General features: G+C 37.8%; 3 protein-coding genes across 4 annotated transcripts; all 3 read left to right on the forward strand.

Annotated features, from left to right (window-relative positions):
- Positions 1-1,831: 1,831 nt before the first annotated feature.
- Positions 1,832-2,662, forward strand: LOC125498894 (uncharacterized). Its single transcript, XM_048647209.1, has one exon. The coding sequence runs from the start codon at positions 1,832-1,834 to the stop codon at positions 2,660-2,662; it is 831 nt and encodes a 276-aa protein (XP_048503166.1).
- A 3,601-nt stretch (positions 2,663-6,263) lies between these two features.
- LOC125498893 (uncharacterized) lies at positions 6,264-7,316 on the forward strand. The gene has a single exon (XM_048647208.1). It carries the CDS (start codon positions 6,264-6,266, stop codon positions 7,314-7,316), a length of 1,053 nt encoding a protein of 350 aa, XP_048503165.1.
- A 238-nt stretch (positions 7,317-7,554) lies between these two features.
- LOC104895556 (hypothetical protein) lies at positions 7,555-16,685 on the forward strand. Of its 2 annotated transcripts, XM_010682102.4 has the most exons (5): positions 7,557-7,838; positions 14,556-14,674; positions 15,356-15,413; positions 15,701-15,778; positions 16,296-16,685. In XM_010682102.4, exons 1-5 carry the CDS (start codon positions 7,652-7,654, stop codon positions 16,487-16,489), a joined length of 636 nt encoding a protein of 211 aa, XP_010680404.2. In that variant the 5' UTR covers positions 7,557-7,651; the 3' UTR covers positions 16,490-16,685. The 2 variants fall into 2 exon arrangements, with proteins under 2 accessions (XP_048501932.1, XP_010680404.2); XM_048645975.2 differs by lacking the exon at positions 15,701-15,778 and having other exon boundaries at positions 7,555-7,838.
- Positions 16,686-17,439: the final 754 nt, after the last annotated feature.

A 17,439-nucleotide genomic window follows, 5' to 3' on the forward strand; every position in this document is an offset into this window, starting at 1 on the left:
CTATCCAGAGGGAGAACATTGGAAGATCTCCACATGATCTAGTAGTTGAAGATGTTTGTGTTTTTATGAAAAAAATTCAGTTTTTTATGATTTCTCATGTAAAAAGGATGTGGAACTCGGTGGCACATTTGTGTGCAAGATTAGTTCCCTTTGATGGGCGAGAGGAAGTGTTTGTAAGCAATTTCCCCCAAGTTCTCCTAGTCTTGGCGGAGTTGGACTTTGAGAAGAAAGGAGAATTATGGAGAATTAGAAGAAGAATTATGCAAATTTGATATACACCAGTCTCAATCTGGACGACATATGAAGAGGGAGAAGAGAGAGAAGAGTAGTTAGAGAGAGAAATAGGTTATGAGGAGAAGGGGTATTTTAGATATTTTCTAGAGTGGTGTTTAGTAAATTAAGGTTCCATTTAGCAACCATGTTAAAAAATTTAAATTTTGTATTATTTGATTTGATGAAAATAAAAAATCAAAACAAATCTACATTAAAACTTCCCGTGCATTACGGAGCAAAACCTAAACGATTATAAAATGTTATGACCACAAATAATGTTCAATATATTCATTAATTTTTTTAGTGGCAATTTATTTTTTGACGGAAAGTGACAATATTAAATATTAACATAAACATATTTCATAAAATATCAAGTTATGTGAAATAAGCAGCATGTTTTAAAAAAAGGAAGCTTTGGCCGTAACTGTATTAACTATTGATTGAATGTAAAAAATACGATGAATTTTTAAGTGATTGCAAAGGGCAACACCAACTATTGCTTGGGGGTGCAGATCATAGCATAAATGAGTCGAAACTTAGATAATGTGTAAGCATTTTCGTGCCATTTATGCTATTTTCTGGCTAATTTAGTTCATGATATATTTTGCACCTTCAAGTTATAGTTGATGTTCTCCTCCACACCTGATAAAACTCATGTTGTTCTCTACATTCGACATATAGTTGGTGTTGTTGTGGCCAATTTTACAAAAAACAAATTAAATCTATAACTGGAGAACATTATGAATACAAAATGAAATATCACATAATGTACGATGACTAAAATCATGATGAAAAGTTTTTATAAATATCCAGGTGAGAGGTGGTCTAGGGCAATATAGTGTTGGTGCAAGATAACAAGAGAGAGGTGGTAATTGTGATTTCATCTGATCCTCAAAGTGATGCAATGGGCAAAACAAAAAAAATTTAATCAGTAAAATTGTCCATTTTCCTCCCTCCTTCACGCAATCAAATGATATATTATCTCGAACCCATAACCTCTCATTGAGATATAAGTCCACTAACCAACTACTCTACAATCTCATGTTAGCCTTAATGAGAAAAATATATATTTAAAGACAATGTATTTTCTATTTTAAGACAATTAAATACAAATGTATATAAATATTAATACTTATTAAGTTAATGTTAGTAAAAGCATAACACTATTACATCATTTCATTGTATCAGTTATTCCTTCCGTTTCATTTTAATTGTTACACTTTGATATTTTACACTATTCACAAATTTCACTTTGACCATCATTTGTGATTTATAAGCGGATGAAAACATAGTCATGTGGGATCTTGTTAGATTCATTATTTTAATAATATGTATTTTTTTGTAATTTTTACAAATACAAAATTAAAGATATACTACCCCCGTTTCTTAATAAGTGCAATATTTCCCTTATTTGGAATAGTCACAATAAGTGCAACCAAGCTCAAAATGGCAAATGGATACTTGACCTCCCTCGAAAGAAAGGCCCTCTCTCTATCCTTGATAGATCTCCCTACCGCATCATCGGTTGTGCTCCGTCGGGGCGGCGCCCTCCTTAGCTATGGCTGAGGAGATTAGTGAGATTTGTTCTAGACTCCGGATTGATGATGAGGAAGACGTTGTTTTGGATTTAGAATCGTTGAACCCTAATCCCGAACAAACAAAACTATCGCTGCTTTTATTAGGGCGAGTGTTAACGGATCGAAATTATAACCTCGATGCGTTTAAGAGGACAATCACAATGGTTTGGGCACCTGTACATGGCTTGGTAATCCGAGTCTTGAGCCCTAACCTTTACGCATTCCAGTTTTTTCATTGGAGAGATTTGATGAAGGTAATGGACGGTCGTCCATGGTGCTTTGACAATATGCTCGTCCTGTTGAAAGAGGCGGATGGTGAAGAACAACCCGATCAGGTATCTATCATTCACTCCCCTTTTTGGGTTCGTTTAAAGAACCTCCCTTTCAATTATAGATCAGATGACATCGTTAAGGCTTTGGTGGGGAACATGGGCGAAATCCTAGAAGTTGAGGAGGATGTATTGGGAATAGGTAGATACCGGCGAGTCCGGGTGATGCTAGATGTTACCAAACCCCTCCGGCGTTTTAGGAAAATTAAAGATAAGAAGGGGAGGGAACTGCAGATTGATTTCGCTTATGAAAGATTACCTTTCTTTTGCTTTGCTTGTGGTGTTATGGGGCATTCGGAACGAGATTGCCATGGTGTGCTTGAAGAAGACAAAAAGGAAACTCTTGGTTGGAGTACTGCATTGAAAGCTACTCCTAGGAAGGGGCGCTCGAAGGAAGTCATGGAGGAAGAGAAATATAGGAGGAGTAAGAAGATTTTGTTTGGTGAAACTGAGGTGTTGAAACCAGTGCACAGTTTCCTTTGAGCTAGAAAAAACAAAGGTACTGTCATAGGTTATAGGGTGGGTAATAGTTGGGTCAGAAATTTTGGTAGGGGAGGATGGGTGTGCAGGCTGGGTAATTATGGGGGGTTGAGTGTTTATGATTTGTGGAATGTTTGGGTTGGAAATAGGTGGGGGTAGTATGGTAGGAGAGAGTAACGTGGATGCATGGGGGGAAATTATTTTGGGTGGCAGGTGGGTTATTTGTGTGATAATTGGGGTTGGAGTTATAGTTGGGGTTTGGGTGGCATTTATGTCATCAGTAAATGGGGTAGATTTAATAATGTGGTTGGGATCAATAATGGAGGGAGATTTAAGGGTTGATAAAAAATCTCGTACTTGGAAAAGGCTTGCTGGAGGGAGTATGGAGGATAAAGGCCAAGCACAAGTTATGGATATGGACCACTGTGATGTCTCCCACAAACTTGCCCAAGAAGAATTTTACAATGTGGAAACTGGAGTACCTGAGGGTGCAACGAAGCGTACAAAGCTGAGCTCAACTCAAGATTGTAGTTCCCTTTTTTCGGCGGAGGTTGGAGATGACCAACCCCGCCACTCATTATGAGTATTATGTGCTGGAATTGTCGAGGGATGGCTAACCCTCGGTTAGTTCGTCAACTCCAACGTTGGAGCTCTAGCCATGGTCCGGATTTATTCTTTTTATGTGAAACCATGATTAATAAAGGTGAAGTGGAGAAGCTTAAAAGTCGTTTGGGGTTCGAGAATGCATTTGGTGTTGCAAGTAGGGGAAACTCGGGGGGGGGGGGGGCTCTGCTTGTATTGGAAGGAGAATCTAAAATTTTCTTTGACGTCTTAACTCCCGAAACCACATTAGTGGGGACATTGAAAATGGTGACAAGTCTTGGAGATTTGTAGGTGTGTATGGTTGGCCTAAGGAAGAGGAGAAGCATAAAACTTGGACTCTTATTCGCCAGTTGTGTGAAGAATCACCTCTCCCCATCATTTTTGGAGGTGATTTTAATGAGATACTTAGCTATGATGAAAAAGAGGGTGGTGTGGATCGAACTCGACATGAAATAACTGGGTTTCGTAGTGTTGTTGATGACTACTCCCTTCGTGACCTCGGTTACTCGGGCTCATGGTATACATGGGAGCGTGGACTTACTGCCTCAACTCGTATTAGAGAGCGTCTTGACCGCTTTCTTTGCTCCACTTCATGGCTCTCTATTTTTCCCGACATGTATGTTCAACATCTTCTTCGCTACAAATCTGATCACTGTGCCATCATGACTCGGGTTAAGAAGTATGATAATGTTGGGAGAAAAAAGAAGGGGTTCCGTTTCGAAACAAGCTGGTTGTTAGATGATACTTGTGAAGCCACTGTCCGTACATCTTGGGCCAATTCTGTGGGGGATAACTTAGCCACACGGCTGGCAGCTCTAGCGGGGGAATTAAAAGTGTGGAGTGCACAGACCTTCAACAAGCTAGGGGATCAGATAAAAACAGTGGAGAAAGATCTGAAGAAGGCTCAAAATTGTCCCATAACTGATGACACTTGTGCGCGTTGTACTATGCTTGAAAAAACGATGGATGAACTGAATGAGAAATATGAGGCCTACTGGTACTTACGATCTAGAGTTTCGGAAGTTCGTGATGGTGACAAAAATACGGTGTATTTTCATCACAAAGCTTCCCAACGGAGGAAACGAAATTATGTTAACGGTCTTTGTGATGACCAGGGAGTTTGGCGTGACAATATTGATGATATTGAGAATGTTTTTGCCCACTATTTCAGTAAAATTTTCACCTCTTCTCACCCTTCTGATGTAAGCATTCAAGAAGTTCTGCAATATGTTACTCCTATTGTTTCTGATGTCTGTAATCAGTCACTCCTTCGTCCTTTCTCTAAGGATGAAATTTTTGCAGCTCTTAATCAAATGCACCCTTGCAAAGCCCCTGGGCCAGATGGTATGCATGCTATTTTTTATCAAAGGTTTTGGCATATTGTTGGTGATGATGTGACTAGTTTTGTGAGTAACATTTTACATGGCTATTCCTCTCCTGCTAGTATTAACAACACTAATATTGCCTTGATTCCTAAGGTGAAAGAGCCTACCTTAGCATCTGAATATCGCCCTATTGCTCTCTGTAATGTTCTCTATAAGCTTGTATCTAAAGCTATTGTACTCAGGTTGAAGGGTTTCCTACCTGATATTGTTACTGAAAATCAGAGCGCCTTTGTCCCAGGTCGTTTGATTACTGACAATGCTCTAATAGCTATGGAAATTTTCCATTCTATGAAGCATCGTCTCAAGAGCCAAAGAGGCACTATTGCTATGAAGCTTGATATGAGCAAAGCTTATGATAGAGTTGAATGGGGCTTTTTGAGGAAGCTTCTGTTAACTATGGGTTTTGATGGGAGCTGGGTTAATCTGGTTATGGATTGTGTCTCTTCTGTCTCCTATTCTTTCATCATCAAGGGTGGTGTCTATGGATCCTTGATTCCAGATCGAGGCCTTCGCCAGGGGGACCCTCTATCCCCTTATTTATTCATTTTGATTGCTGATGCTTTTTCTAAAATGATACAGAGTAAGAAGCAAGAGAAGTTAATCCATGGTGTGAAGGCTAGCCGTAGTGGTCCAGAGATATCTCATTTGTTGTTTGCTGATGACAGCCTTCTCTTTACTCGAGCCACCCGACAGGAATGCGAAGTGATAGTTGATATTCTCAACAAATATGAAGTAGCATCCGGACAGAAAATTAACTATGAAAAGTCGGAAGTCTCTTTCAGCAAGGGTGTTAGTATTGATCAAAAAGCAGCTCTTATGGGTATTTTGAACATGCATCAGGTGGACAAGCACGAGAAATATCTTGGTATCCCCTCTATTGTAGGAAGATCGAAGACTGTTATCTTCAATTCTCTCCTGGATAGAATTTGGAAGAAACTCCAAGGATGGAAGGAAATTTTTTTATCGAGAGCCGGCAAAGAAGTTCTTCTTAAGTCGGTTATTCAAGCGATTCCCACTTATCTTATGGGGGTTTATTAAATCCCAGTTTCGATAATTCAGAAGATCCATTCAGCTATGGGGCGATTTTGGTGGGGGAGTTCCGTTTCTCACAGGAAGGTTCATTGGAAAAATTGGGATACAATGTGCACTCTAAAGTGCTTTGGTGGAATGGGATTTAAAGATCTAAACGTTTTTAATGATGCGCTTCTAGGGAGGCAAGCGTGGCGTTTAACTCGTCCCCCTAACTCTCTTTTCGGGCGTGTCATGAAAGCTAAATATTTTCCCAACTGTGATTTTTTTGATGCTCCCTTAGGTCACTCATGTAGTTTCTCTTGGAAAAGCATTTGGAGTTCTAAAGCTCTTATAAAAGAGGGGTGTTTATGGAGGGTTGGCAGTGGCTCTTTGATTGATATATGGAAGGCGCCTTGGATTGCGGGAGATAATGGCAGGTTCATTACTAGTGAGCGCATAGCGGGGCTTCACCAAGTCAGTGACCTAGTGGATTTTGACACGATGGAATGGAATGTTCCGTTAATAGAATCTTCTTTTAACGATCATGATGTGCGAGGCATTTTAGCTATCCCCCTAAGCTTTACTGTGCTCCAAGATGAACTTACATGGGCCCTCACGAAAAATGGCGACTATTCAGTGAAGACCGCGTATATGCTCGGGAAGGGAGGAAATCTAGACAATTTTCATCAAGCTTGGGTGAATATTTGGGGTTCGGAGACCAGCCCAAAGTGCGCCATTTCCTATGGCGATTATGCACCAACTCGCTCCCGGTTCGTGATCTTCTGAAATATCGACATTTGATTGAAGAAGCTGACTGCCCGTGGGGCTGCGGTGAAGCTGAGACTATGGCTCATGCTATTTTTGGGTGCCAAAGAGTCAAGGATTTATGGGATGAATGTGGTTGTGAAGTTATGTGTACTAATGCTATGGATGTGCCCATGTGTGATTTATTGGTGTCGTGGCAGCAAGTTGACCCAAAGGTGAGGAGGATTGGTATGTTCCTTGCGTGGGTAATATGGGGCGAAAGAAATAAGAAGGTGTTTGATAATCACACTACTCCACTGCAAGTGTTAGTAAACCGAGTTAAAAGATTGACCGAAGAACATGATAAATATGCGTCGCGTATTTACCACACCCTGCCTTCCAGGTCAGTTACAACCCTGTCAAAGACGTGGTGTCCTCCCCCTCATGGTATAGTTAAACTTAATGTTGATGCCTCCCTTTCTGTCGAGGGATGGATTGGCTTAGGTGTGGTGGCTCGCGATTCGACCGGGCAGGTATTGTTTGCTGCCACAAGACGCATCAAAGCGTTCTGGGCCCCTGAAGTTGCGGAAGCCAAAGCAATAGCTTTGGGTCTGAAGTTGGGTAAACGCTATGGGCTCCAAGAGATTATAGTGGAATCGGATTGTCAAGTTGTTATCCACCGACTCTCAAAAAGTGCTCTTTTTCTCTCTGATTTGGATCTTGTTCTTCATGATATCTTTTCTTTATGTAGTTCCTTTAGCTCTCTCTCTTGGTCTCATGTAAAGAGAGATGAGAATTTCGTAGCTCATCATTTAGCCAAACTAATTCCTTTCGGTGTCGAACAAGTTTGGGAGAACCATTATCCGGTGGAGGTGGCTCCTTATGTACTCGTTGACAATTTAGTGTTGAATTAATATAAGTTTGGCTTTTCCCCTAAAAAAAAAAAAAGCTCAAAATGGCAAAATAAGTTCAATATTATTATAAATATGCCGCCAAAAAGCAATAGGGGATCACAACTTTTTTATTTCATCACCTGAATTACTCTACTTTATTGTGGTCCCAACTTTCTCTCTCTACATTCCTTGATATTCTCCCACACTTATTAAGAAACGGAGGAAGTATGTCTTTAAAAAACGTAAAAAGTGTAAGTGTGTAGATTGAAATGAAAAGATTGAACTCTTGCTCAGTTTCTAGTGACTTCCATTTCCACTAAACTGCAATTTCCCCTCTTCCCCGAAAGCTTAGTTCTATGGCGTCGGTTCAGTCCCTGGCTTTAGCACAATTAGCAGGTGCAGTGGAGCCATCTATTACTACTACTACACCCATAACTCTATTTAAAGCTTCTTCTCCTTCGTTATCTTCAACCTTCTCGTCCTTCAAATTCAATGCTCCCGTTTTTTCTCGTCTCTCCACTTCAACAAGATTCTCTCATAACGGTAACCTTCTTCTTTAATTCAACTTTATTTTCGCAATATTTCCATTTTTATGCGTTTTACTACATTATTACTCCAAGTTTATAGAAGTCATTTGATTAAAATTAATTTAATTGTTATGCTATTGGTACTGTATGCGAAAGTCGAATGATATACTTCATATCACAAACTGACCAGGTTTTTGCTGCCTGTGAGCGATTGCATAGTAGGAATTAGGAAATAGGAATTATCAATTAGGTTATGATGATACCCGGCCAATTTAATTTGTAGTAGTGAATTTGATTCTCAAGTTGGATTATATTTCATGTTTTATGTGTGTATTGTGTATATAATCTGAAAAGAGATTTAAAAGGATTTTAGCTTTGTTGAAGGCCGAGTTTATAAGAAGTAGTTGCTGTGATAGCGGTTATATGTTCCATAGCTGTTACTTTTCTTCTAGCAAGTAGCTTGAAGATGATAGTTCTTAGAGGTTAATAGCTTTATGAATAATTAGTGGGCAATAAAACTAGCACTTGGATTGGTAAAATCTTAAAGAAAATATTTGAATCATATCTAAAACACTATCTCAACCCCTAAAAGCTATCATAAACTTTCATTTATGTGAACATCACTTTTCGCCGTTGGTGGTGCCTGACTTGGTCAAACCTCCAAAAGCTACTTAAAATGTTCTTGTTGAGCATGCCCAAAGTTATTTTTGCAGGTAGTTGTTTATGACAGATGTCACCTAGGTGACGACATTTGGTTGGGACAATGACGGTAGGTAGTAAACAATAAACATGGAAAAGTGAATACAAGCAAGAAAGAATAAAGAATGACAGATTGTTAAAAGAAGACAAGTTATTTTGCACATTGAAAACGCTTGAGGGATAAAAACATAGGGGAACTATTGCCCGCTAATTTACTACAATGTTGGAACATTGGCGTTAAACCCATATTGATTACATATGCAATGGATACTCAAAGTCTTTGAAACTGTTGCAAGTATGAATGTATGTTTGGGACTCGGGAGTATGAAGGTATGGTCGGGGGGAGACGAGTGTTGACATGAGGGAAGTAGATAAATAGTAGATGGATTGAATAAGTGAGAAAGAGGTTTATTTGGGCCGTGATGGTTGGTTATCTACATGGAGGTACTTGTGGTTTGATGAGAGTTGCCATGGGGAATTTATGGGAAAGTTATAGAATGTTACTTGTGGTAACTTCCATTCTAAAGGTTGAGTCTTTGGCCTTTGCTGGGAAATGGCAATAGGTACATTTTGTTAATGAGGGATAAGACATAAGAATATGGATAATGTGGTGTTGAGAAAGAAAAGGTAACTGCTGTGACAATGGTGCATATAAATGGTCGATGAAGTTGGTTCTTACCAGGAAAAAGAGCATGGAGAGGTCAGTGAGCGTTGAAGTCCTCTTATGACGGTTGAACCCATATATAATGCTCCTCTCTGCTAGAGAATCTTTATGAGTGGCACATGATAAGCTAGTCCCTTGGTTCTCTCCATCCCATCCAGTCAAGTAACCCTGCTCTTCTCTTTTAGTCTTCTCTTCACCTTTTGACCATATGTTTTCTACCTTATCCGAGTCAGTCAATGCAGCAAGCAATTGGAGTACCGCGAATCAGCATCCTTGATTATGAGGAAATTTCTAACAGCCCCTTGACAATTGGAGATAGTGGGTTGCAAGTTGTTAATCTCCTTCGACTTCTCAAAACTCCTGTGAATTTTTACCCCCTATACATAGTGCAAAATTGCAAATCTTGACATTAACAGTGGCTATGTTTTCTTGGTGATTTCCTTCGATATTCTTGGTTGATATGCTCCAAGCATTCTTCAATGAATTATGTAAGGAGTAGTGATGGTGTATGATTCACACTCCACTAATGCTAGTGTTGAATGTGCTAGTGACCTTTTTTTATCACAAAATTACTATTTACTAGAACATTTTGACATATTGAGGAACATAATCTCCATTTGATGAGTTTCGGAACTGATATAGCTATAGCTATGAGGGTAATATTAACTTTTACATACCGTTCTACAAAGACTATGCTTGTGGTGAAAAGTCACTCAGTAATCAGTGGTAACTGGACATCGAAACTGAAAGGTGTAGACTCTGTATTTTTTTAATCGTCTTTTACTCACTGCGCAAGAAACCAGCCTAAACCTCCTATTGTGCACATATACAGGAAATGTAACAAGGGCAAATGTTGAATTGCAAGATTATATTATCATATCACTATGCTTTTACCATCTTAATTCCTTCATTTCATAGTTGTTTACGTGAGTTTTATTGGACATTTAGCACGCTGCCACAGAGGAAGCTCTGTTGAAGGACCTGAGAGGTGCTCTTAAAAGTTGTCCTCAAAGAGAAAGTACAAGGGATGTGTACAATAGGTTTTCCATATATTTAACATATTCTCAATTACATTTTTCGAGTAGCAAGAGAGTAGGAAAGTAAGAATCTCATTGGAAGAGCATATAACTGTTTTACTCCCTCCGTCCTCTATTAGTTTACCCCCTTTCTTTTGCACAGAGTTTTAGGAGAAATAATGTTGTGGGTCATAAAAAGAAAGAGAAACTATTATTTTATATTGAATGTATGTGTGATGAAAAGTGTGTGGTCCCATTCCAAAAACAGCAAAAAAAAGAAAGGGGTAAACTAATAAGGGACACCCTTAAAAGGAATACGGGTAAACTAATAGAGGACGGAGGGAGTATAAGTGAAGCATATTGCAGGGGAGCCTTATCATTTAATTCCCATATCACATAATAACTTACGTGTCGAGATCAGGGGCGGATCCAGGATTCCGAAGGAGGGGTAGCGTAACTTTACAATACTATCGAATAAAAAAATCATCAATTAATTCATCATTGCAAATTAACTAGTAATATACTCCATTTATCAACACAAATAAACTACTACATTGTGCTACCCAAAGCATTATAAACTTCCACTCAACAATAAAGAGAACATTCACTATATTTTAGTTCTTCACATGCACATCACAAAATACATGATTGGCTCTACTTATATCTGATTAAGAAAAATGATCCACCTGCAAGCCCACATTATTTTTCTACAAACAAACCAAAAACATTATAAGCCTCCGAATTCAAGTATTGTTCCTTCAGCAACGAAACTCTAATTTCAATCTCCAAAGTCCAAACAAAACCATCCAAATTCCAGCATTACGCTACTACTAATAAACTTCTAATTTATTCATATATCAACATTATTTCTCGTTAATTATATCATTAGTAACTCTTTTTTTTTTCAGAGGAGTATATAATCAGTAACTAAACTCGCAATTTAATTAATACATTCAGGAAAAACTTATTTGAAACAAAAATTATCCATTAATGGTATCATATACTTATTTGAAGAGCTATAACTCTTGCTGACTCTAGCTAAATGACTAAAACAACAGTCAACAACCAAACGCGATTAAATTCGAGAATTGTAAAATTCCAACCACTTAAAGCTTACACAATTTGAAAAGATAATGAACATAAAGAGTAATTTTAGAAAATAAAGGAACAAAATAAAATGAAAAAAAAAAGCGAGAAGTGCAACAAACTAAGGTGAAAGGAAAATAAAAAAGAAAGTTATAGAAAATGAAAATAGAACCTTACTTTTCTTTCTTCTTCGTGCTTCTTCAAATGGGTTTTACCAGCAAAAAAGTTTGATATTACCATTTGGAGAAAAGTTTGATAAATTCTGTTACAAAAATTCGTTTGGGGATTTTATTCCTTGCCTACTTCACAGGGCAAAATCTTGTTAACCTCATAAAAGAAGTGCGAAAGGGGAAGAAGAGAGACGAGACTGAGAGATAGAAGAAAGAAGAGCGGCACCGCCGAAGAGCCGCCGTGGTAGGTTTAAGTTTCACTTTTTGGAAAGAAAAAAATCAAATTTTTTTCAGAAAAACAGGGGTAGCACATGCTACCCCTTGTTACTACGTGGCTCCGCCACTGGTCGAGATGGCACACTTAGAGTGTATTACTTGACGTAAGATAGAATATGGTAGAAGTGGAATGAGAAAGCATTATGCCCTAGCTTCACCTGTAGAAGAGTTGCTAGTTAATGTCGGCTGTTAATTTGATATAAATAAACCATTATATTGATGCATTTTTGGTGTGTACATGAGTACATTACATGATATTACCATTTAAGTCTTATTTTATTGCTTGAAAATATATATAGTGGAGAAAGGAAGATCTGAATTTGAATGAGACCAAAAAAAACATTCATAGCTGGAGAAAGAATGACAGTTCTAGTTCTAGGAATGTTTATCATTTATTTCGTGTCATGGACATTGGGAATTTCATCTCTGATGATACTTTTTTACTTATAAATAGTAACATTATTCCATATATTTTGATATTGAAAATCAAATTTTTGAGATTGACAACAATCATTCTTTTCTAAGTGAACTGCAAAGTTCCTTTTCGAATTCGTGAACTCTAGATCTAAGAGTGGCCATACTTATACCGATGGTTTCATGTATTATACTAAAGATAACTAGAATAATCACATTAACAATTGCATTGACAGTTATCTTCATTCTCAAATCCGAATTGGGAGCTCCATCCTAAATAGTAGCGACAGTTCCATTTTGAGTTACACTTTTAATGAAAGTGTAAATAGGAGTGAAACTAGCTAAGTAATTTAATTGCATATTATCCATACACTATGACATTATATCATCAGTGCATGTATAATACATATCCCCAGAGCAACCTGCAGAACAAATACAAACAGTTTGAGTTTGGGTGGAAGAGAATAGTAATCATATACTATGTCACTATGTTACTGTGGTTCTTCGTTTTGTCTCATATACTTTGTCGAACACTCAACACGACGACAAGGATATAAAATCTTTACACTTGAATTTAAAACTACATATTGAACCACATGTATATAGAGAATAAATGTTGAAAGAAAGAAAGAAAAAGCTATACAGTAGTATATGCTTACAGATGTATTATCAGAAATCTAAACTTAGAATGTGTGTATATGGTTGTTACATGAAATGCACTGGCGAAAGTCTCAAAAAATTTAGGAGATGCCTTTCTTAGTTCGTGGTTCGATATTCTGGTGTCCTAGGCGTAGAGAAACCACACTAGTCCATCCTGAACTTGGTGGTCAAACTCTATTTCCCCTAATCGAAATGCATATATTTGTCTCATACACTATGGGAATGGTGAGAAGAGATATATTTTACATCCCAGAGGAGCTATAATTGGATATAGCATTGTTTTCGGTACAGAAGTTCCTATAGAAATGGGAAATGCCCTACCTTTGACCGATATGTCCTTAGGCACAGCCATACATAACATAGAAATCACACCTGGCTTGAATGCTGTTTTCCCCCAGCTGTGTCTAGTCTTAGGACAGTACTTCTGGTCTGAAATTTTGTTCCGTACATCAGACACTTGGAATGCGTACTTGTACCCGACACTCATACCCTAACATAGCTCAAGTACACTTTATAGTGTTAATTTCTTTGATGCATACTATTAATTATGTGTATACTATCTTGGAAGAGAAAACATAAGACCTCCGCCGAATGGGAAGCTGCTATCTCTTGGAGCGAAGAAGGCCAACAAGATAAAGGTGAAGCCTGGAGAGTTTTTGCTCACTCAGCGATGCAGATTGAAGAGTTAGCAATCTATCATTGTATGAGGAGTTGGAGAGAGAAAACCAAAATATTAGCTATTAAGTCAGATTGCAGAGAAGTTGTCCGTGCCCTTTGCGACATCACAAAAGCAGCCAAGGAGATTCAACAAATCATAGAGCACATTCATATTCTAGCTCCAGAGATGGATTATATAAGTTGTGCTTATGTTAAACGAATTGAGGTTTCTAAAGCCCATTCACTAGCTGTCAAATCTAGGAAGAGGGACAAAGGGATCTAATTTAGCTTAGTTTTTCTTCTCCGCCAAAAAATTAAAAATAAAAATAAATTATATGTATACTTTTAGAAAAATTATTTCTCGGCATAGATCTGGCAATAGTTTTCTCAAGCTTTCAGAAGCTGTGTATCTTGTGTTGTGATAACCTGATTGTTAATAGTAAGTCTGCAGAGTTTGTCTTTATAAATTATGATGGCATTGTTGTTTGTCTATACTTTAAGAGGAGTATCAAGTTAGATCTTATTTTTTTCTGTAAAAACATTACCAAGTTTTGCTCTTCAGATAGAATGATCGAACTGTAATCTTAAGGAAGAAGATGGTGTGTGAGTTAGCATACCAAATAGTGTACTTGCATTATTTTTGACTGATATTTTAGTTGAGAGGTTTTAGTTTGATGTGAAGATGACGTGACTTCATGTGCTTGGGGCACTCTTTTAGAGGTCTGTTATATAAGATGCAGGCACAGGGCTTTTATAAAGTGTGTAGCTGGAGCCTGGAGGATATATTTGTGTCACTATATAGTCCTCAATTTGTTAGGCATTTGGTTTTTGGTGAGATTTAAGCTTGTTGATCTCTAGAATTGTGCTGTAATCTGGATTCTGGAGGAAGAGCATAATTTAATGAACTAGTCTTGTCTGAGTTTGGGCTAATGAACGTTGAATCATCTAATGGGGAATGTGAATCCATTTCTGCTAGTGCCTTAAATAGCTGCTAGCTTTACCAGTAATTGTCCATTTGATTCTTAGTTGTAGACTACTACTATCAAATGTGCAGGATCTTGATTTACTACTTATGCTATGAATGTTTCCAGTTAAGATTAAAGCACAACAATCTGAAGCCAGTGTAGCCGTAGATGCCTTTACTCAATTCAAACATCTGCTTCTGCCTATTACTGATCGGAACCCATATCTCTCTGAGGGAACGAGACAGGTATCATATTTAGTCAACTCTAGAGATCTAGGTCATGTGACTATGTCTATTATAGCATATTCTTGTCTTTTGCTGCAATATAATTGAGTAAATGTTCATGCTGAATGTTTTCATGATGTGGTTCTATGTTCCGTATTTCGTAATTGAGAGCAGCACTTTCTTCTAAGTTCTTTTACCCTTTTGATGGTGCCACATTGCCACCCATTGCGCTGACTTAAAAATTGTTCTTTATTGCATGGATGCAAGAGATAGACCCATATGGCATATGGTATTAGTTTATGCCATTAGATTTTTAATATGAATTATCTTCACAGCCCATTTGGTAGGCCATAATGATAAAATGATGGTAATTGGCAATGATATTAGAAGTAACTTTTTTGTTTGAAGAAAATCTCATTTCAATGTCCATGGTAATGCTTGTTCTTCTCAGATTTCCTTTGCCATCTCTTACCATCAATTACGTTTTTAGATGTGGTACTTGAAATTTACGGGAAAAAAAATGGAAAATATAATGTTCTAGAATGAAGTTTCATTACCTTGGGTATTGGCATGAGACTTCTTTTTTTAGTAAAATGACATATATGTACCACCATTTATTACCAATTACTAAACAGTCATTGACTTGATATGTTAGCAAGCTTTGGCTTGATGTGTCTATTATTGTACTAAATTCTTTGGCAGGCTGCTGCAACTACTGCTGCTTTGGCGAAGAAGTATGGAGCAGACATCACAGTTGTGGGTATGTATTCTACCCTTTCTATACCAATGCAATCAGATGTGGCACTTGCTTTTTTAAAACTCTGGTGAGGCTGCATGTAATGACTCCACAAAATCAACCCGGATTGTGGCTGGATACTCACTTGCGTATTGTGGCTGGATACTCACTTGCGTATTGTGGATGGTGGTTTAGTATGCAAACACAACACTTTTGTAATAGACAATTGAGCTTTAGAGAGACAAGTTTGTTTTTTAAAGGCTGTTTCCAGTGCCAGATTTCAGGCTACTAGAACTTTATGCTTTTTGCAGTTATTGATGACAAGCCACAAGAGTCGCACCCTGAGCATGAAACACAACTGGCCACCATTCGTTGGTATTTGTCTGAAGGTATGTGAATATCTCGATCCTCCCCTTCCTTCAGCCTTCACCAAGTACCCCATTCCAACCAATATTATGTTTTGTCTTATTCACCAAGCTTCCGGAACTTAAGGTTTTGTTGGCAGCGATTTGATTGATTGCAAAAGCTATCATATTTTAATAAAGATTTCTGGTTTAAACACCTTCTACTTGAACTTGAATTCAGGATGAAACAAAGTATTTTGTGCATGCTCGATCTGTCTGTTATTTGCACTTGGAAAGGAAAATGGTATCTGAGGGTCAGATCCTGCTATTTTGAAGCACTTCCTTTTTATAATATAATTGTGTCACTCTTGGCCAAAGTACGTGAAACTTACAAGAAGAGTCAAAATGTGCTGTTTTGTTTCTTAACTCTGAGCCCATGTGATGGCTACGTGACAGTATTAAATAATTTGCAAAATTGACCCAAAAACTATTTTTTGGTAACATCCTTTTTTATAAGATGTCATAGCTTCCTGTTTTTCTGAACTTTCGAACAAAATGACAGGTGGGTTTCAGGAATTTAGGCTCCTGGAGAAACTGGGGGAAGGAAGTAAACCAACAGCCATAATTGGTGAGGTTGCTGATGACCTGAGTTTAGATTTGGTGGTTTTAAGCATGGAAGCAATCCATTCCAAGCACGTCGATGCAAATCTCCTAGCCGAATTCATTCCCTGTCCTGTGTTACTTCTACCCTTGTAAGATGAAGGAATCTGGCTTGAAGTCCCCCTGGTGATCTTATTGGTTTAATCACTGTTTATTTCTTGTGGCATCATGGTGACACCAGAATATTGAGTTGAGGTTTATTGTACAGAAACCTGGCTCTTCGTAATTGTATTTGTATTTGTAAGTGACTATGAAATCAAGGAAATAAATGATCTTAATTTTTGGTGCTAAAGAGGGGTTACATCCCAGGAAAAAAATTAAAATAATTACTTGTTCTGCCCATAATTAGTTGCATTGCTGATCAAATCGGGAAATTTATGTTCATGTTTGAGGTGTACTCGTTTTGTTCTTTTATTCTAAATTAGTTTGAATTCTAGTATTTTGTTTGATTGACACAAAAAAAAAATCACGGAAAGTATGTAAGAAGTGGAAGATAGTGGTATAACGGGGCGTTTGGCATGAGGGATTGGGAGTTTGGGGATTAGAGGATGGGATTGGGAATGAGAGTTAGAAGGTGGGAATTTATTAAATATATTCCAATCCCTTGTTTGGTATGTTAGTGGGATTAAGTAGGGAATATATTGCTAAATTACAAATCTACTCATTTTAATGAAGGATAACAAAAGAAGAGCAAGCAATATTAGTGAACTATATTTTAATGAAGGGTAAATTTGTCTCTTAACATAACCAAAAATAATCCCCTCCCTAATACCTGCCCCTCCCCATGTCTTATTTTGGTGGGATAAGAGGGGTTTTAATCCCATTCCCCTTCACATGGGAATTTAGATATCCCCTCAAACAAACATGGGATATCTACCCATAGGGATATAATATCCCATTCCCACCCCCTAATCCCCCTAAACAAACACCCCGTAAAAATATGGGAAGTCGTACTTTTTAGAAAGTTTCACTTTTCACAAACTAGAGGAAATCGTTTATCTGGGTTTTCCTATGTGGAACTTCTCATTGAAGTACATTTCTCATGT

The sequence above is a fragment of the Beta vulgaris genome, chromosome 6, assembly GCF_026745355.1.
Source record: "Beta vulgaris subsp. vulgaris cultivar EL10 chromosome 6, EL10.2, whole genome shotgun sequence".
Classification (NCBI taxonomy): Eukaryota; Viridiplantae; Streptophyta; class Magnoliopsida; order Caryophyllales; family Amaranthaceae; genus Beta; species Beta vulgaris.

Bases quoted from the DNA above. Each gene is read 5' to 3' on its own strand.
- LOC125498893 (XM_048647208.1), top strand. From the start codon at position 6,264: ATGGGCCCTCACGAAAAATGGCGACTATTCAGTGAAGACCGCGTATAT.
- LOC104895556 (XM_010682102.4), top strand. From the start codon at position 7,652: ATGGCGTCGGTTCAGTCCCTGGCTTTAGCACAATTAGCAGGTGCAGTG. The intron at 7,839-14,555 runs GTAACCTTCTTC...GAATGTTTCCAG, and splicing joins AACAAGATTCTCTCATAACG to TTAAGATTAAAGCACAACAA. The intron at 15,779-16,295 runs GTATGTGAATAT...ACAAAATGACAG, and splicing joins TCGTTGGTATTTGTCTGAAG to GTGGGTTTCAGGAATTTAGG.
- LOC125498894 (XM_048647209.1), top strand. From the start codon at position 1,832: ATGGCTGAGGAGATTAGTGAGATTTGTTCTAGACTCCGGATTGATGAT.